Source organism: Hyperolius riggenbachi, chromosome 11, assembly GCF_040937935.1.
Source record: "Hyperolius riggenbachi isolate aHypRig1 chromosome 11, aHypRig1.pri, whole genome shotgun sequence".
NCBI lineage: Eukaryota > Metazoa > Chordata > Amphibia > Anura > Hyperoliidae > Hyperolius > Hyperolius riggenbachi.
In genome coordinates this window covers 113653663-113674855 of record NC_090656.1, presented here as the reverse complement: position 1 = coordinate 113674855, position 21193 = coordinate 113653663, and the positions used below count along the sequence as shown (strand labels likewise).

The window sequence follows — 21193 nt, the reverse complement described above, 5'->3', positions numbered from 1 at the left end:
TACTCTTTCTCATAATTGGATTCACCTGTGTATGTAGGTCAGGGGTCACTGAGCTTACCAAGCCAATTTGAGTTTCAATAATTAGTTCTAAAGGTTTTGGAATCAATAAAATGACAACAGTGCCCAAGTGTGTGCACCTGCTTAATTTTATTTAAACAATTATTGCGCACTATGTAAAAAGAGAACCGAGAGCCCAATATAGTGTAGTAAGTCAAGGCAATTGATTAAATGAAAACGAGTATGGAATAATACTCACAAACCAGGGTTACCTCCAGGCAACCACTGTATAGGCAGGTGAGGAGATTGTCCTGTCCCCACTCAGGATTAAGAAGTCGCTCTCTGTAGACGTGAAGAAAGAAAGGGGTATCCCCCTCCACTAAGGGTGGATATTAAACGTGTTGTATAAGAGGACATTGTCTTCTTGTAGGAGGTAAGTCCACCACTGCCTCCTAAGCAATTTTTAAAGAGACTCTGAAGCGAGAATAAATCTTGCTTCAGAGCTCATAGTTAGCAGGGGCACGTGTGCCCCTGCTAAACCGCCGCAATAGCGCCGCTAAACGGGGGTTCCTTGACCCCCAAACCCCCCACTGCGACACTTGGTCGCAGACTTGGTCGCTCCTGGAGGCAGGGCTAACGGCTGCAGCCCTGCCTCCAGTCGCGTCTGTCAGCGGCGCATCGCCGCCTTTCCCCCGCCCCTCTCAGTGAAGGAAGACAGACGCGCGTGGGGCAGGGCTGCGGCGGTTAGCCCTGCCCCAACCAGGAAGCACTCCCCCGCATTACGGAGGGGATTTGGGGGGACAGGGACCCTCGTTTAGCCGCGGGATAGCGGCGGTTTAGCAGGGGCACACGTGCCCCTGCTATCTATGAGGTCTGAAGCGAGATTTATTCTCGCTTCAGACTCTATTTAATATTTTAATTATTGATTTTATCCTGTTGGCGCCTCTGTCCTCTTTTACAACAAATTATTGCGCACTGTCTGTAAATCCAATAAACTTAATTTAACTTCTCAAATATCACTGTGTGTGTCTCCTATATGATATATTTAACTGACATTGTTTATCCTAACAACCAACGATTTATACAAGAAAATCATGACGATTAACAAGGTTGCTGTAACGATAGGTGTCAGCAACCAGAGAGAGAATCTAATTCTTGGCGATCTGCAGTATCCCCAAGAATACAGATATACCTGATTATTGGGGATCTGCAGAATCGCCAATAATCAAATATGTCTAACCTCTAGACACCTGAGTGTGTAAGTGTTATGGTGCTACAGTAACCTTTGGACCACCGGGGTAGCAGGTGGTCCAATAAGTAGAGAAGACTCTACTGCAGTCAAGGACACCTGGAGAGGGAGTCCCTGACTGATAAGGAGCAGTGCCCCCTCTGTAGAGCAGGGGACCCCTGCGGAAAGGCTGGACACCCTGCGGGGGGTGACAGCCAGAAGGTCAGACAGGCCGGGTCGGCAACAGAGAATCAGATATGCAAAGTACCAAATCAGAGATCAGAAGAATAGTCAGGAACGCTACAGGTCATAACAGATATCAGAACAAGGCCTAGTCTGAGGTGTGAGGTCCGTGATCTCAACACCCTGGAACTATGCTAGAGAATAACTCAGATGATATACAGTATTCCTAGTCTGGGGTGTGAGGGCCGTGATCTCAACACCCTGAAACTATGCTAGAGAATAACACAGATGATATACAGTATTCCTAGTCTGGGGTGTGAGGGCCGTGATCTCAACACCCTGGAACTATGCTAGAGAATAACACAGATGATATACAGTAACTGGCTAAGTGTGGATTCCCAGGTCCTCCTGGTTCCACCACACTGAAGGATCTGACTAAGGTCTGAGTGCTAACACGTAGGCATTTGCAACGCCAGACAACCAGCAACTGAACATCAGGAGATATATATAGTAAAGCGTTCCACAGCGCCGCCCAGCTCCCATCAACCAATCACTGACTGAGCAGGGATCAGCTGACCGCCCTGATCAGCTGATCTTCCTCCTATTGGTATAAAGAGCTTGTCTTGCAGCGCGCGCGCGCGTAGCTCTCCATCTGTGTGCACTACTAGGTCCAGACAGCTCAGACACATGTTGCTGCGGGGAAACCGCCGCACTGGACGCGGAATCCGCCGCCTTACCGTCAGAACACGCAGCGGCCCCCACGCCATTCCTCCCATGTGCACCACCAGTTCCGAACAACCCAGACGCATGCTGACGCGGACAAACTGCCGCATCAGACGCGGAATCAGCCGCCTTACTGTCAGAACATGCGGCGGCTTTTCCGCTATTCATCACAGTTGCACAAACTTTCGCGTCCCACTGTATATCCGTTCTTTAGAGAACTAAACATTGGTTTACTCTAGGTCCTAGGTTCTTAACACATGGTACGTGTACCCATGGGGTGACTTGTGCTAGATTCAGGAGGGATTTGAACTTATCATAGACTGTTTCAGTGCGTTTGGGGAATAAATAAATGATAACTCATAAAAAACAGCAGTATTTTAGTTTGAGTATTTGAGGCCAAACAGACAGAGCCTGTAATGAACGGGCCCTAAGGATTTTTTTCAAATCACCGCCAGAGCTCTGTATACCCCCACCTGCTGGCCACAGCCTGCCCCCAGCTTGGCAGCCACAGCCTGATTGGTGGCTGCCAAACTGGGGGTGGGCCACAGCCACGCAATCCCCATCTTTTAGTACCCAAATCGTCCAGGGCCAAGATATCAGCACCCAGTGCAATCTCCCCTCTCTTCCCAGCAACCTCACCCAACTCTCATACACACAATGGCAGCGTTACACGAATCACAATAAAACTAAAGACACACTTTATAAATTTGTACCTGAACCTGCTTTTCTAAGGAGGGTATTTTATTTTCTTACAGGTCACGATCTATTAGTGGTGCTTCCTCCGGACTCTCCACAAGCCCTATCAGCAGTCCTAGGGTAAGTTTTTGTATACCTTACCCCCAGTACCCATTTACTCCCTTATCCCCTCAACTTCAAAGCATTTTAGTTATAGGAAGACAGATTTTCCTAGAATTCTTTCCTAGAATTTCCTTCTATTTGTTATCCTTAGCCATAGAAGCTTTTCTTCATTTACCTGTGCTTCTCTTAACCTGCCTTATTGCTGCATTGACTGTCTGCCTGAAACATGCACACATGCGATGGCTGCCTGAGAACTTAGCCTGTATGCTCTCCTTTATATGCACACATCTCTGAAAAAGTGGAAGCCTTGTCAGAGCAGAGGTCTGTTTTCTCAGTTAGTTAAACATGGTCCACATTTTAGATGTGATCGGGTAATAGGGTAGGTTAACTTTGTGGACCAGTTCACTTTTATAGGACTGGAGCGCTGGGAAAGCCAACTCAGGTTGCTTTTCTGTGAGCATAGCTGGTGCTGAAGGTTTTCAGAACCGTACAAAGGTAGGATCGTTGCCTGCCTGCCCTGCAGCCAGTCATATTGGGAGATGGATATCTATGTGTAGCTGAAACTGAACCAATCACAAATGTTTACTTGGAATAATGTAAGTCTTCACTTTGACAATAATCTAACAGAACAATAATCTAACAGAATATAGCCCCTTCCCCACATTTGCACTGTGGCAATGCAGGTGGCCGGCACAACTTTCAGTGTTTTGCAATTTGTCTCAATGCGTTTGTTATCTCCATTCATTACATTCAATGGAAATTGCAATGCATTTGTGTATTTTTGATCAGCAGTGAATAGCAACCCATGGATGGAAGGATCAGACAGTGCAGTCTATGCACTTCTGATGTCCCTATAGATTGTATCACTGTGCGTTGCTGAAAAACGGGATCAGTAACACCTAAATGGGGAAGGGACCCTATTGCCTCTCTATTGATCAGGCAGGCCACATGTTTCCACGTAACATAGTTCAGCCAGGTCAAGGCCAGCAGCAATAAAAGGGTCATAACTGCACACCACAGCAAGGTTTTGTTTTTTTGTTTTGCAGACATTTTTATTTCATAAATATGTAGAAAAGTACAAGCAAGAGCAAAGTGTGTAATATAACAGAATGCATAACAGAATAGCAAGAGCATACGTATTAGTACGCCACCGGTGAGCTGGGCACAGGGAGAGCCGAATGACGACTCTCCCTGCTGCTGCTCAAATCCCCAGCAGCGTTAAATACTATTCCCCCTCCGAGTTGTAGCAACTCAGAGGAAAATGTAATTCGAATTACCCTTCCATGCCCCACATACTATAGCATTACTGCTATAGCGGCCCCTAGTTTGGTGCTCCATGCTGAGCGCCGTTCGCCAAAACCACCTGCTTCGTAGCAAGAGGTAATTATATTATTTGTTGCTACAAAACAGAGTTGTCACTATGGTTGGTATCACTCAGTGCAGAAACTCATGGGGCTCGATTCACAAAGCGGTACTAACCCAGTTAGTGATTTTAGGCATGATAACCATTGCACCACGCTGGTGAAAAGCCAGTTTAATAACTGATAAGTTTAGATAAGTTTAGATCGCGCGCAAAGTCCCCATTAAACTCTATGCGAAGTGCACCAGACTTTGCTAGCGCAAAACTTCTGTGCACTGCAGTGCTAATCCAGTTGGTGCTTAAACTTATCACGCCTAAACTTATTTATGCCTAAATTTATCACGCCTAAACTGAGTTTAGGCGTGATAAGGGGCTTTTCACCAGGGTGCTAACTGTTAGCACCGCTTTGTGAATCAAGCCTATGGTGTCACCCCCTCTTACCCCATGAACCTCCAACCTCACCAGGTAGAAACGTTGCTCGCAGGGATGCTCTGTGGCTGAATTCCGAATGGATTTCATTTGGAGTTCATCCTGATAATTAGAGCACCTGAGCGGGTGGGTGAGGGAGGGTTAAACTTACCCAGCAGCCCTTTTCTTTTATCCGTCCCACGGCGCCTCCCACGTTGCATTCCAGGTTGCGTCAAGTCACTATGACGCTTCCTCCTTGAACCCGGAAGGAGGAAGCAGTGGTAGTTACATGACGCGGCTTGGAACGCAGCGTGGGACGGATTAAAGAAGACGGCTGCTGGGTAAGTTTAACCCTCCCTCACCCACCCGCTCTGGTGCTCTAATTATCAGGATGAATTCCGAATGAAATACATTCGGAATTCATCCAGAGAGCATCCCTGGGTGCTTGCTATAGGGGGATGTTAAGATGATCACCATGTGGCCCCTAGTGGCTCCACTGCTCCAAAAGCTTAACTCACACAGAACGCAAAAAAGCTTTTCAGTTTTTCACTGAGAATGTCTCAAAACTGACCCTTTGTGTCACTCCTTCCTTCACCAACAATTTAAAATAGTTTGACAATCTATTGAGATGTGGGTGAATCCAATCTCCCTTTGTGGTGTGTGCCAGGGCGTGGCTTACAAACTCAAGCTGCCATCAGTATGTGTGCTACATGTGACTGTGTGAAATAAATGCATGACTTGGAGTATAGCAGATGTTGGATAATGTGACCATCCACAGATATAATTAAACTAGCTGGGCGCACATGTGTGGAGATAATATAGATCCCTTTATGGGACATGTTCCTCATTTAGCCCTGCTAGCGTATGATCTTCTGTAAATCTTTAAAAAAAGAGGTTTACCACCTTTATTCCATCCAGGCATCCACTTTGTCTCCTAGGAGATCCTTTTTTCATATCCTGTTTAAAATAACGTTAGCATGCTGCAATTGAAAAAGTACCAAAAAGTAGGTGAAAAAGTACTGGCAACATTTTTGCTGCTGGCTTAAAATGAGTTGTATTGATGAGGTGTAAAACTGTCACATAGGAGAAAAAGTGAATTGAATAAGGGTCTTAGTAAGAAAAAGTTCAATCCAGACCTCTTTTTTCCATCTTAAAAGCAAACTTGAAGGGAAAATAAAATTATGAGATAATGAATTATATCTGCATCTGTAGTATCTGTAGTGCAGCTCAAAAATAGAACGTTGGTAGCAAAGAAAAAAGTCTCATGGTGTTTTTGGATCGAATACAGTGCTGTTTTCTGAAGCGCTTAAAGAGAGTCTGAGGCGAGAATAAATCTCGCTTCAGCTCTTATATATAGCAGGGGCATGTGTGCCCCTGCTAAAACGCCGCTATCCCGCGGCTAAACGGGGGTCCCTTCACCCCCAAACCCACCCCTGCAAAATCAACGACCAACTTGGTCGTAGATTTTACTGCTGCTGGAGGCAGGGCTAATGGCCGCAGCCCTGCCTCACAGCGCGTCTATCAGCGCGCATCGCCGCCTCTCCCCCGCCCCTCTCAGTGAAGGAAGACTGAGAGGGGCGGGGGAGAGGTGAAGATACGCGCTGACAGACGCGCGTGAGGCAGGGCTGTGGCCATTAGCCCTGCTTCAATCAGGAAGTGATCCCCGGGACTTCTCAAGTGGATTTGGGGGGTAAGTGACCCTCGTTTAGCCGCGGGATAGCGGCGTTTTAGCAGGGGCACACATGCCCCTGCTATATATAAGAGCTGAAGCGAGATTTATTCTCGCTTCAGACTCTCTTTAACCAGCCAAGAAACAGTGAGAGAGATCTTGCGATAAGGTTTTACTGCAGGAAAAGTCAAAGGGTCATAATTTCTGCTTTGTTTTATAGCTTAAAAGACCGAGTGTGGTTTCTAAACTGCAAATATGACAAAATAATGCTATGTTATAAAAAAAAAACAACAACTATATGACTGAAAATAAAAATGAGACTCTTGTTTGCTACTAATGTTCTATTTGTATAAGGTACTACACATACAATTCATAATATCATACATATCATACTTTTTTTCCGCTTCAAGTTTGCTTTAAAGGGAACCTTAACTGAACGGGGGGTAAAGAGTTTCACTTACCTGGGGCTATTACCAGCCCCCTGCAGCAGTCCTGTGCCCTCGGCGCCGCTCTGGAATCCTCTGGTCCCCCGCTGTCACTTAGTTTCGTTTTTGACGACTCACCAGTCGCGGGCTGCCATGCGTATTATTGGACACATTCACCAATGCAATTAGCGCTATTGCGTTGCCGCATATCTACGCATGCGGGAGCTGGCAACGCGTATTTTTGTACGCGTTGCGGTCCGCAATAGCGCTAATTGCATTGGTGAATGCTTCCAATAATACGCATGGCGGCCGGCTAATGATGAGTCATCAAAAACGAAACTAAGTGACAGCGGGGGACCAGAGGATTCCAGAGTGGCGCCGAGAGCACAGGACTGCTGCAGGGGGCTGGTAATAGCCCCAGGTAAGTGAAACTCTTTACCCCCCGTTCAGTTAAGGTTCCCTTTAAGCAGTGTCCTATGGTAAGGTAGAAAGTATGGAATGTGTATTGGTTGGCTGTAACATCCAATCGCATTTCAGCTGTCCTATACGAAATTACACTCACCTTTCTGATACACTTGATAGACTAAATTCTGGGATGTTTTATACAATAATTCTCTACATTGGGACGTGTTACATTGCTTGGCCAAACTGGCCATTATCAACTGATTCAGCAAAACCCCATTGGGCCTTTATTCCTCACCACCTGCATCACCTGCATGATTGATATTGACCCAAACTTTTACTTGCATGGAAGTATATCGTTGAAGACATTATTACCATGGCTGTGGTGGTCACTCGCATGATATGATCGTGCCAAAGCCTCCCCATGTTTACAGGCAGCCCAGGCTAGAAGAAAATCCGCATTCCATCCCTAACCAGCACAACAAAGGGCCTGGTTGCTAAGGACCTACCACACATTCATGCCTGAAGACTTTTTGTATTTGCATCTCAGATGGAGTGTATTACTGTGAATGAGTGTCCTCACTGTAGACATGTTGATTAGCTCTCAGAACCAACATGCAGAGAGAAATGAATTGTCTTAAAGTACACCTAAATTGAGAGGGATATTGTGGCTGCCATATTTAGTTTATTTTAAACAATACTAGCCTGGCAGCTCTGCTGATCTCTTTGGCTGCAGTAGTGTCTGCATCACACACCTGAAACAAGCATGTGGCTAATCTAGTCAGATGTCAGTTAGGGGCTTCAAATCTGCCTGCTTGTTCAGGGTGTATAGCTAAGAATATTAGAGGCAGGGGATCAGCAAGACAGCCATGCAATCTGCATTGTTTAACAGGATGTGTCAGCCCCCATATACCTCAGATGCTCTTTAAGAAGTTTTAAAAATCCACCATATTATTTTAAGTTTACTAGAGGTCATGTGTGTCAGTGCCCTAACTGCCATGCAGTGCGATAGGCCTTGGTGATTTCCCATCTCCTTCATTTCATGTTGATTCACATAATCCAACAATGCTAGCTCCTGCTTTCCAGTGAATAACATTATTCATGCTTTCAATGATTTTCTATGGTTACTGTTTTAATTATGGTACATGTTACATTTTTGCATATTACCTGTGTATCAATGCATACATTCAGCAAACCTATCTACTTTTTTCCCCTGAGGATTGGATACGTTTCTAGATTTGATATTTTGTTAGGCTATGGGGGTAATGGTGAAAACAATGTTCCAATTCTGCTTGCTGTACATATATCATTACACTCTGAAGGCTGAAATTGTTGGAGAACATAAGTCCTCCTGTCAACCAGACCTGCGTTGCATAATAGGTTGGTGCTTTATAAATACAATAAATAAATAAAATACTGTATGTACACAGCCGATCAAATAATTTATTTACAGGTCCAGGCTGTATAAAATCTATTACAGGGAAGTTCTGTTTGTAATGCTAGGTACACACAATATAATTTTCTGCTAGATTTACTTGTCAGATAGTTTTTTCCCAACATGTCCGATCTAATTTTCGTTCCATTTTCCAATCGATTTCCATAGAAGTAAACAGAAATCAATCGGAAAATCTATGGAAATTAACATTGGACATGTTGGATAAAATCGATCTAGCAGGTAAATCTAACAGAAAACTGTATCGTGTGTACTTAGCTTAAATGGCCTCAATTCATTAAGCTTTATCAAACACTTTCTCAAACGTTTGATAATTTACCTCATGGGTAAAATCTAATTTTGAATTCACTAAAGTGTTATATATTTATCGAATGTTTTATCGATAAAATATTCAATAAATCTATAACACCTTTGTGAATTCAAAATTAGATTTTACCCATGAGGTAAATTATCAAACGTTTGATAAAAGTGTTTGATAAAGCTTAGTGAATTGAGGCCAGTGTATGCATGGGACTGCAGTCACAATGCTGATAACTAATTCCCCTATCAGCAAGTGTCATTGTGACCTGTGTGGATCAAAAACTATTGTCACCTACAGCACGAAGTAAACAGAGACACCAAAAGTATAAAATGAGATAACATTTTTTAAAAATAGAAGTGGGGGGAGCTGGACCCTAAACCACTCCAAAGGATACAACAAATAGACATGTTAAATTATAACACAAATACTTTTATTAATGGTATACTCCACAAGGTATTGTGCAATGCGTTTCACAGGCATCACCCCGCTTCATCAGGCAGTGAGGGGAGGAGTATAATGCTAATGTTATCCAAGTCTGGGAAGAGCGCCTCTTCCCAGACTCGGATCATTTGTTTTATAATTGAACACATCTATTTGTTGTATCCTTTGGAGTGGTTTAGGGTCCACCTCCCCCCACTTCCATTTTTGTTAAATTTTATTTCATTTTATACTTTTGGCGCCTCTGTTTACTTCGTACTGCATCAATCCACCCTAGCTGGAAGGGTGGAAATCCTTGTATTTCTTCCTATCTACAGAGAGCAACTTTTTAATCCTGGGTGGGGACAGGCTTGTTCTCTCCACCTGCCTATACAGTGGTCGCCTAAGGGGTAACCCTGGTTTGTGAGTATACACTTTACTCCAATTTCTCCACTTTTACCAATACATACTACACCATATTGGGCTCTCGGAGTCCCCATTCTCTCTCTATTGTCACCTACAGGTAATTTGTAATAAAACCAGCTAGGTTTTCTGGATCACTTATGCTCTCCAATGGCCTTAGGGGAACATTTGTAAACCTGGGTACACACTTTAGTATAGTTGGAATAGATCAGATACATTAGATTAAATAAAAACATTGCATATAAAAGTTAACAAAGTTCTATAAAAAGAGGATGGCCCTTTCAATTGTTTTTTTCATGATAATACTATTTGAACTTAGACCGGAAAAATCCATGCTTTATTGGACCCTTCGTGGACTGAGCATGCGAGTTCCGAGCTGGTATTTCTGTTAGAAATTTGACTACCGGTGCAGAGATCTCGCTACCTGCATTCCCAAGATAATAATGTTCATGGAGTCTACTGAAAACATTTGTAAAAAAAAACAAACACTTTAATAGTGCTATTTGGCACACTCATTTGAATTTAATCAAGGATGATACAAAAAGTAGTTTGGGTTTGCTGAAATACTGTAATCCATTTTCTCCAATGATGCTATACAATTTGTGCTGTAAGGCTGAGGCTTTTCTGTTCTTACTGAACTGCTTTCTGGCCTGGCTGCTCTCGGGGTTTGCTTCTAAGTTCTAACATGCATGTCTTTTTTTCTTTTTTCATTCTTTGGTCCTCTTGTCCTTTGTTGGCTGCTCTTGTTCCTTCCATTTGACCCTACGCACCCATAATTGGGCACACCGGTTCCTGCCTCCTCCCATGGCTGCTTTTGCTATTATACTCATGTTTGATCTGTGGTCTCTCAATCTGTGTGCATGTCTCGGCTTTCCTTCTCGGTATATCTTGCTTCCGCTCTCCTGCTGAACCGCTGCTCTCCAAATTTCTTTCATTTTTCTGTCTTTTCTCTTATTTCATTCTGAATTTCTGCTTTTCTTTGCATTTGTCTTATTGTGATTCTTCTCACCTCGTTGTGTACGTTGTCCCCTTATCATATTTATTCACTGTATGTACTTTCTGTGCCCATCAATACCTACTTACTCTTCACTTTATTACTGCTGTATGACTCTCTGTTGGGCCCTTTGGTACTCTCCTTTCTTCTGTATCTTTCTCTTTTCTCTTTCCGTCCTTACTGCTTTTTCTCTCACAGCCAATACGGAGGTTTTTTGCCCTCCCACAGCCCCCTACCCCTCCTTCCTCTCCTCACACCACAAAGAACTCTGACTCTTCAGGGCATAATGATTGTTCCCTGGCTCATCCCAAAACACACACCTTTCCACCTAAGCCCCGATCTTCTGAGAAACCACTCCAGACCACCCGATCTAACCCACTTCCTACCAACAGCCCCCCTACAGTTCCCCCACGGGCACCTAACTCTCCCGCTAGTCACAATGCTTGCCGAACAACAGCCAAATTGCCCGCATCTGATCTGGCCCCCAAATCTGTACCTCTTATACAGGTTACCCCTCATCCGTCACCCCGTGGCAGCCCCCTCCCTACTCCCAAGGGAACGCCTGTCCACACGCCTAAGGAAAGCCCAGCAGGCACTCCTTCACCAACCCCTCCATCCAGTCCAAGCATTGGTGGAATGCCGTGGAGGACAAGGCTGAACTCTATCAAGAACAATTTCCTAGGGTCGCCAAGATTCCACCGTCGCAAGTTGCAAGGTACGTGGGTATTATTAGCCTTTCAGGGTGCATGATGCGAGGGTTTCTGTCTATATTAGATGTTATATGAATAATCATTGTGTCCTGCTGAACAATGCAACATCTGTTAAAAACTGGAGTTGTCATTTGTCTTCGATGGGGTAGAAGGCTCACTACCTCTCTTAGGATTTTATTCCTTTTTTTGTCCCTTTTGAGGCAGTTCCTCTGCTGTAGGCTGCCTGTCACTTGACAGTCAGGCTATTGGGCCAATCAAAGTGCAGGAATATCATACTTTGAAGCTACTGGGCCTGCCGGGCTCCGGGTGGGTTCAGTGGAGCTCTCATTAGGTATAATGAAGCGCTCTTTAAACTCTCTGAGCCGAGCGTAATTTAACAGCGCACGCTATGGCTGCATAGCATGCGCAGAGGATTATAGCACTCGCTGCTGTTATTAGCGCAGCTTAATGAATCAACCTTTTAGGTTCCACAGAGGCAGGAAAACAGAGACTTCACAAATGGGAACACCGAAATAAAAACTTGAAGAAAGGTTTAAAATACACATTTGTGTGTTGGTATAAGAATACCAATACTTTTACATGATGCAGATATTTATGTGACCTTATAGTCCCTCAGTGAGGTGCCAAGTCTATTGTCCCTACTACACTCTGGAGCCAATTCCAGAGGGAAATTAGCCTGCAAGTGAGTTTTTGGGATGTGGGCAAAGAATAGTTAATCCCCCGTAACATACATATGTATGCAGATATTGTCCTGGGGATCAAAGTCATTTATTATTATTAGTCATTACTGAGATACTGTTTTTAAAATTAAATCAAATTCATTTCATTAGTCCCATTAGAACAGATAGAAAGGAAGAGAAATATAATAGATTAATAACAGTCTGTTAATTTGTGTTCAGTTCCCACAGCTGATGAAATGACCAACTTGACACCAGAATCATCTCCAGAGTAAGTATTATGTCATTCACTCCATTGCTTGTTAATTGTAGAGACATGCTGTCAACAACACATAACTGGGTAGAATGCTGAAATGTTCCTCTACAGACTTGTAAGAATAACTGAGAAACTAGGCATAAACCCATAACAACAGAAAGTAATGTAATCCTTAATCACAGGGGCTCGGATCATTGTTAAAGGACAACTATCCCAAACATTTGTAAAATTTCAAATACATGTGTATTATTTGTAGTTGTCCCAGAGTAAAATGCCTCATAAATATATTTCTTACCTATGTCACTATCAATTAGTTCACAGTACTCAATTGCTTTGCAGATTAATTCTGCATATCAACTCACTGCCCATATAATTCTATGGGTCTGTTCACAGTAATACATTTTAACTGTTCACATGCAGATTTTTTACTAATGTCTATGTACTGTCTCCATTGCAGTTATCACTCATAACATGTGTGTTATACAACTGACCACTGTAAGCCTAGTCTGAAAGTAGAAATACAAATCTGATAGATCTGACAGGTTTTCAACTAGTCCATCTCCTTATGGGGAATTTTCACTATTTCCTTACCTTTTTAAAAGTACTCCCTAGAAAGGATAATTACAATGGTGCTGAAAAGTCAGTCTCCTCCTGTGCACTCTTATGGCAGTTGGAATGTTCCACTGCCATCCAGGGAGTGCTTTTGCAAATAAAGGAATTACTGACAATCCCCCATAAGGAGATGGATAAGTCCAGATTTGCCAAATTTCTACCTACTTCTGCCTACTGTAAGTGACAGAAACATAAGAATAAAGTCATTTATAATGCATATTAGTCTTGGACAAATGTACACTTAGTACATGTGTATTTTAAATTCTACACATTTTCACATTAGTGGTCCTTCATGACTAATGTCAGGAAGGGAAAAAACGGAATCGCTCTGCAAAAGTGCTTACAAAGCACTTTGTACAGAATCATAGCGTGCAGTGGAGCGCCGGGAGGGGGGGGGGGGGGGGGGGAAATTATGCAAAAAAACCTGCAAAACACGCCCATCAGCAATTTCAATTTTAAATGTGAACAAAGTCTTATACCCATTCCCTAGTATTAGCAAATGGGCTATTAAAGGCAGTGATCGTTTGAGTGTGCCTGGGATCTGAGGCTCCTACCGGTAGGCATTCCACATGGCGTGTGAATATGTATGTAGATGAATTTAGGTACGGTAAGTGTGAGGCAGATTCGGATGCTGCAAAGAGAAGGGAAGGGGCAACATCCTAAATGGCATCCTGAGTGAGAAGATTATAGTCTAGTATCGGCTGAAATACCATATATGAAACCAGAAGTCTATAACAAGGTTATGTCAAATGAACTTTTTGTAAAGGAAACTTGAGCGACATTTGATAACTTACTGATACACATATGCCAATCCCAAATTTTTTAACAGTAGAAGTTTAAAAATTAAAAGGGCACTACGGCGAAAAATTGTAACATTTAAAATATGTGCAAACATATACAAATATGAAGTAGGTTTCTTCCAGAGTAAAATGAGCCATACATTACTTTTCTCCTATTTTGCTGTCACTTACAGTAGGTAGTAGAAATCTGACAGAAGCGACAGGTTTTGGACTAGTCCATCTCTTCATCGGAGATTCTCAGGGTTTTATTTATTTTCAAAAGCACTTAGTGAATGGCAGTTGCTCTGTCCAACTGCCAAAAACCTGTGTAGCGAGCAGGGAAGCTGGGCAGCATCATTGTTTAAATCCTTTTTAGGGAATATCTTTATAAAGAATAAAAGCCTTGCTGAGAATTCCCTATGAAGAGATGGACTAGTCCAAAACCTGTCGCTTCTGTCAGATTTCTTCTACCTACTGTAAGTGACAGCAACATAGGAGAAACGTAATTTATGGCTCATTTTTCTCTGGAAAAAAACGTACTTCTTATTTGTCTATGGTTGCACATATTTTAATTTTTAAAATGTTTCCCCATAGTGCCCCTTTAAATACAACAGTGGCGAGTCTCCCACAACAACATACAACAACCCATTCCAAGCCACAACACCCTCCCCCCACCGACCTCTACTGTGCATTATACCAATCCCATTTTACAGTCCTTTTTGTTTGCGGTTTTGGATTCACCTTATTTATTAAAGTGGACCTGAACTCAGAACTTCCTCTCTGCTCTAATAGATAAGCAACAGTATAATAACCGTTAAAGAAAAACATTTCTTTGTTACAGCTGATACAAATCCTGCAATAAATTCGCAGTGCCTATTTCCTTCTTTCATGGAAGCAGACATAGGGTTAACAGCATGTGTTTACAAATTAGCTGCTCTGCTGCTCTCAGTAATGAACATTCCGTACAGATCATCTGGCAGAACTATGATGCCACCACCAGTGATACATTTCAGAATGTAAATCAGAGAGAGGACGAATTTTACAATGGGCAGACATGGACTAAATAATCTATAAATGAATAGTGTAAAAAATAGGCAATTGTATTCATTATGTTATTTTCACTACAGTTCCTCTGTAAGTCTTACTCTACTTTCTCCTCAGGCTTGCCAAAAAGTCTTGGTTTGGTAACTTCCTCACTCTGGAGAAGGAGGATCAGATCTTCGTGGTCATTAAAGACAAGCCTTTAAGTTCAATTAAAGCTGACATAGTACAAGCCTTCCTCTCGGTAAGACTACTGCCCCGAATTCACATTCACTTTTCCATTCCTCAATGACATCATTACTATGATATATATGGTGGGTATAGAAGGGAACGACCCATCATCAGTATGTTCACGTTTTGTTGTTTTGCAGCCTGAAAACCGCTGTATTTACTCAATGCAACTCATAACCGACAAATAGAAACAAATGGCAATGGTTTCGAAAAAAAACAAAGTTAAAAAACAGAATCACTGAGGCAGATAAAGAATCACCATTGTGTCAGTACATGGAACCACCTTGTGCTTTATTCACAGACTTGAGTCTTCTGGGACACTTCTCTACCAACTTTGCACTTTGTGCAATATTTTGTCCATTGTTCTTTAAACGAGATTGTAGCTATTGGTGGACTGTGATCTTCATGCCATTACACAGATTTTAACTTAGGTTTACTTCATGACTAGGCCACACAAGCACATTCACCTTTCCTCCTTCAGCCATGGTGTTGCCAATTTTGCCTTCTGCCTTGAGTCAATGTCTTGAAAAGTGCCCCAGATAAAAGCACTCACTACAGTATTTTTCCACCTTTCTTTAGGCTTTTTTTTTCTACTCCCAGCTGAACTGTTCATTTGTTGGGCAGTTATGCCTCCTAGCTGCCGGCCACAAGTGCCATTTGGCTCCAATTGCAGGCATACGATTGACAGCATTTGGTAACACTATGCATATCACATTTGACACGTGGTGATGTTATCTCATGTCATTCCTGAGGATGGCAACCACCCTGCTCAGATGCAACTCCATGGAATGGCTTGCCTTTCTACTGTCCATGCCGAGCACTAGCTGATGAACGAGAACAGCTGCCCATGGAAAAGAGGCCTGACTGTACGTATGGTATTTTTTGGATGGTGAACGGTGTTTGTTTTCCATGAGAAATATCATTTGCTGTAAAGGCCAGATAGTTTGACTCTTGTCTCATCTAACCATGACACTGTTTTCCATTTTGCCCCCGAAACTTCCAGAGTCCTTTTGGCAAAGCTTAACTTATTATGGTCTTTCTTTTTTCTTACAACCCTCCCATACAAGCCATGTTTGTAGAGGACTGATGACATTGATGCCATGTGCCCAAATGACCATTATTTGCTGCAAAGTTGCCACTGGCCTTTTGGAAGCTTCTCTCACCAGTTTTATTTTTCTCCTTTATTCCATTCAACGATCTGATCCAGGAAGGGTCCTCGAAACCCATATGTTACTGTTTTCTGCTGCAGTACCGATCAATGAAATTTTAAAGAATTAGGTGATTTATACTGCATTGATTAAAATTATTACACCTGATCAGAGGTATAAACCAGTTAGCTTGGCTTGCAATGGAGATGGAGATTAATTACATTTGATTAAATGTAAAGGTGGTGATCCTTTACCCATCTCAGTTATTCTGATTTTCTGAAATTCTGTGTGTTTTTTTCAGAACCTTTGGTATATCTTTCACTTGGCTAATATAAGTTGCATTAACTACAGCTTTGCGTGCCTTTTTTCAGGTTGCAATACAACAACATTTGAAAATGTGGTAAGGGAAGGTGGGAGGTTTCTTTCATATTTCCACTGTGTGTGTATTGGTGCCCAGGGCCATAAGGTGAAATCAGCAGCATTAAAGCACATTTGCAATTTGATTGTATTTTTCTTTCTTTTAATCTTTGCCTTGCCGCCATCAACCAGATGGAAGTAAGTTCAGAAGCAAAAGTGAAAAAGGGAGTACCAAGACTCCTCATAGTCACAAGCTTTTCTGTATCTTGACAAGAATGCACTTATCTATATCTCTTTGCAGGATCTTGAGTGGTGGGCTTGCAAACTAGTAGCAGCTCTGCCATTCAACACAGTCAGTATGTCACCATCAATCCAGTAGCACAGTTTACTTTACAGGGGTATTGACTTACCACTATTGATGATCTGGCAGATCATTTCATTATTAGTACCTTTTTTGTGGTGGGGTGGGTTGTAGGGGGGGGGGGGGGAGTTTGTCAATAGATCATTGAAACATTAATAAGCAGCAACAGTTTTTTGGTGTGTTTCTTTGGGAAGGTGGAGGAAGGGACCTTCTAAAGCCGCCCCACACCAAACACAGAGTGAAAGATCATCATCCTAGATATGTGCTCGAGTCCACACAAGTTCTACAAATCAATAAGAATGTGTAAAATGTTCTCTACTATGCTAATAATGTTTGCACAACCAAGAAGTGAAATCTGTGCTGATCAGTTACTCAGTAGCCAATTAATCAACACACCTGCCATTTAACTGTTTATAACTGATCAGCTGCTAGTTGCGTCCATTTGCTAGCATGGTATCCACTGTATAAACCATGGGAGATTTGCGTAGTAGGAGAACTTTCCAGTCATTCCTACTGATCTTTGTAATTTTACGGTGGATCAGTTAAATTTGGTGTAAGGGGATCGGAGCATGCCATGTAATGGAAACTAAGCAGGCAATTTGGGCTCCCGCTAGCACCGGAGGTTTGGGCACCGCCATATGCGCCTATAGAAATATCGGCACTTAGGTGCTATTTATCGGGTGATCAAATTGTGCCTCATTGTCTGGAAATTAAAATGAACTTAATTTTTATTTTTTTCTTGCGGCGGGAAGTGCGACTGGTGGCAGAAAGTTAAGGTTAGGCGTGTGTGGGGATGTAGGGTAAGGCGTCAGGTATGCAGTTTGTGCAAGGAGGCGGTTTAGGGTTAGGTACCAGGTAGGTAGTTTGTGCAGGGGGGGAGGGGTTAGGGTTAGGTGATATTTTACACTTTAATAGTAAAATATCGGTATTAAATATTTTAATATCTGGATTATTGGGAGCCCAAATTTCCATGAGCCTTTTTAAGATGTACGCAATGGAAAGGATGTCAGAACACAGTTTGACTAGGCATAAGAGAGCAGTTAACATGTGGGAGGAGCTATCAAGCTTTGGAAATACACTTATTTACAATACTGTTGTATTGGCTACATTTTTTTATTATGTAGGCATTTTATGTCTAATGAACACATTTGATTTAATGCATAAGAAGCGCATGCAGTGGAAAACACGTGTTCTCTATGCTTACAAAGCAAAATGTGCCAGCTTTTCAGGACATTTTGCATTACGTTTGTCTTCTGGTTATGTTTCCCCCATAGATCCCAAGTCTCAGTCACAGTGTGATCTCGCAGACCAGTTTCCGAGCAGAGTACAAGTCCACAGGAGGTCCATCTGTCTTCCAGAAGCCAGTCAAGTTTCAAGTGGATATCACTTATACAGAAAGTGGGGAGAAGCAAAAGGATTGTGGGATATACTCAGTTACTTTTACTCTGCTATCAGGTAAATCAATCTCACTGGGTAATTTCCAGTTACAGCTAATCTTTCTGTAAATAGAATACTGTATTTTAAAGGTGCCCATACAAGTGGTGAGAACACATGGTCACACCTCATGACATCTGGTTTACCTGCACATGACAGAAGTCTGGTCTAAAGGCTGGTACACACTTTCAATTAAGATTGGCCAATCACTGACCCATTTTATCACCTCCATGTAGCATGAGGGTTTGCCTACAAAATCTGCTCATAGTATTCAATATCTATTGACCCTCATACTACATAGAGGTGATAAAGTTGGTCAGTGGGTGGCCAACCATAATTGAAAGTGTGTACCAAGGTCAAAGGTTAAACATGTTCTTCATACAACTACACCAACTATCCCAGCAGTTTGATATCTATCAGAGAGGTCCTCTGTCGGCCTAGGCAGTCATATGAACTCCATGTCACAGTTTTTTGAATAACACGTATAAATCTGGCCATAGACATACAGTAAGTCAAGTGGGTGTTTGAATTTGTAGGCACAATCTAATTAGACAGCTATTGAGCTTCTGTCTTGGTTGCTGTACACATACTGTACAAGCATTTTGTGATATATGTAGTCTGCAGACATTTCACAACCTTCTCTCTCTCCTGCATTGGAGGTGATGAGTACATATACTGTATTTTATATTGACAAGCTCTTTTTAAAGAAAAAAAAAAGTGGACTGTAATTTAGTAAATGGGGCTTTCTTGGAAGAGGTAGATAGTACTCTAAAACTATATATTTAATTACGGTAAGTGTGTAATGGACAAAGGGCACAATTCAGTAACAGAGGCCTCCTGCAGCTTTAACAGCTAGAAGGATCAGTTTCTTTACGTTAAGCAGTTCCTCTAATGCAGAAACATTGCATAATCTGCCCTGCAGTCACTGTCGCTACAGTTCAGCTCTCCACCTGCAAGCTCAGTACAGATAAATATAGAAACAGTACCACCTGCAGTACATCATGTGGTGCTGCAACACATTTATCCAAGTGTTTTTTTTCCCTTCATTCATTGATTTACAACACATTCTGTGAGTAGAAAGGTCATGTCTCCTGTAAATACATACAGTGGTGCCTGAATCTTTGTGATTTTCTATTTTTATGTATATATGTCCTCAAAACTGTTAACGAAAAACACCTCCATGTGCAGACTTCCTCCCATATACAGTAGTCCACTTCCTCCATATACAGAAAAACATGTGCAGCAGCAGCTCTCATTTTATATGCAACTCCCCTCTTCCATGCACAGGTAGCTCCTCTCTTCCATGCACAGGTAGCTCCTCTCTTTCATGCACAGTAGCTCCTCTCTTCCATGCACGGTAGCTCCCCTATTCCATGCACAGTAGCTCCCCTCTTCCATGCACATTAGCTCTTCTCTTCCATGCACATCAGCTCCCCTCTTCCATGCACAGTAGCTCCCCTCTTCCATGCACATTAGCTCTTCTCTTCCATGCACATCAGCTCCCCTCTTCCATGCACAGTAGCTTCCCTCTTCCATGCACATTAGCTCTTCTCTTCCATGCACATCAGCTCCCCTCTTCCGTGCACAGTAGCTCCTCTCTACCATGCACGGTAGCTCCCCTATTCCATGCACAGTAGCTCCCCTCTTCCATGCACATTAGCTCTTCTCTTCCATGCACATCAGCTCCCCTCTTCCATGCACAGTAGCTCCCCTCTTCCATGCACATCAGCTCCCCTCTTCCATGTACAGTAGCTCCCCTCTTCCATGCACAGTAGCTCCCCTCTTCCATGTACAGTAGCTCCCCTCTTCCATGCACAGTAGCTCCTCTCTTCCATGTACAGTAGCTCCCCTCTTCTATGCACAGTAGCTCCCCTCTTCCATGCACAGTAGCTTGTCTCTTCCGTGCACACCAGCTCCCCTCTTCCATGCACAGTAGCTCCCCTCTTCCATGCACATCAGCTCCCCTCTTCCATGTACAGTAGCTCCCCTCTTCCATGCACAGTAGCTCCCCTCTTCCATGTACAGTAGCTCCCCTCTTCCATGCACAGTAGCTCCTCTCTTCCATGTACAGTAGCTCCCCTCTTCTATGCACAGTAGCTCCCCTCTTCCATGCACAGTAGCTTGTCTCTTCCGTGCACACCAGCTCCCCTCTTCCATGCACAGTTGCTATTCTCTTCCATGCACAGTAGCTCTCCTCTTCTATGCACAGTAGCTCCTCTCTTCCATGCACAGTAGCTCCTCTCTTCCATGCACAGGAGCTCTCCTCTTCTATGCACAGTAGCTCTCCTCTTCTATGCACAGTAGCTCCCCTCTTCCATGCACAGTAGCCCCCCTCTTCCATGCACACCAGCTCCCCTCTTCCAGGCACATCAGCTTATCTCTTCCATGCACAGCAGCTCCCCTCTTCCATGTACAGCAGCTCCCCTCTTCCATGTACAGTAGCTCTCCTCTTACATGTATAGTAGCTCTTTTCTTCCATGCACAGTAGCTCTTTTCTTCCATGCACAGTAGCTCCCTTCCTCCATGCACAGCAGCTCTTCTCTTCCTTGCACAGCAGCTCTTCTCTTCCATGCACAGTAGCTTCTCCCTTCCATGCACATTAGCTCCTCTCTTCCATGTACAGCAGCTCCCATCTACCATGCACAGTAGTTCCTCTCTTCCATGTACAGCAGCTCCCGTTTACCATGCACAGCAGCTCCCATTTACCATGCACAGTAGCTCCTCTCTTCCATGCACAGTAGCTCCCCTCTTCCATGCACAGTAGCTCCCGTCTACCATGCACAGTAGCTCCCCTCTTCCATGCACA

General features: G+C 43.1%; 1 protein-coding gene across 14 annotated transcripts in view; it reads left to right on the top strand.

Moving 5' to 3' along the window:
- The window catches only part of LOC137538869 (serine/threonine-protein kinase BRSK2), a 365619-nt gene that overhangs the window by 302946 nt on the left and 41480 nt on the right, over positions 1 to 21193 (top strand). For 13 of the 14 annotated variants that reach the window (XM_068261262.1, XM_068261257.1, XM_068261255.1 and 10 more), the window contains 5 exons: positions 2887 to 2947; positions 10980 to 11496; positions 12391 to 12439; positions 14977 to 15100; positions 18228 to 18408. In XM_068261262.1, coding sequence (XP_068117363.1) covers positions 2887 to 2947; positions 10980 to 11496; positions 12391 to 12439; positions 14977 to 15100; positions 18228 to 18408 — 932 coding nt within the window. The remainder of the gene's footprint in view (positions 1 to 2886; positions 2948 to 10979; positions 11497 to 12390; positions 12440 to 14976; positions 15101 to 18227; positions 18409 to 21193) is intronic. The other variant, XM_068261268.1, reaches the window with a different exon arrangement.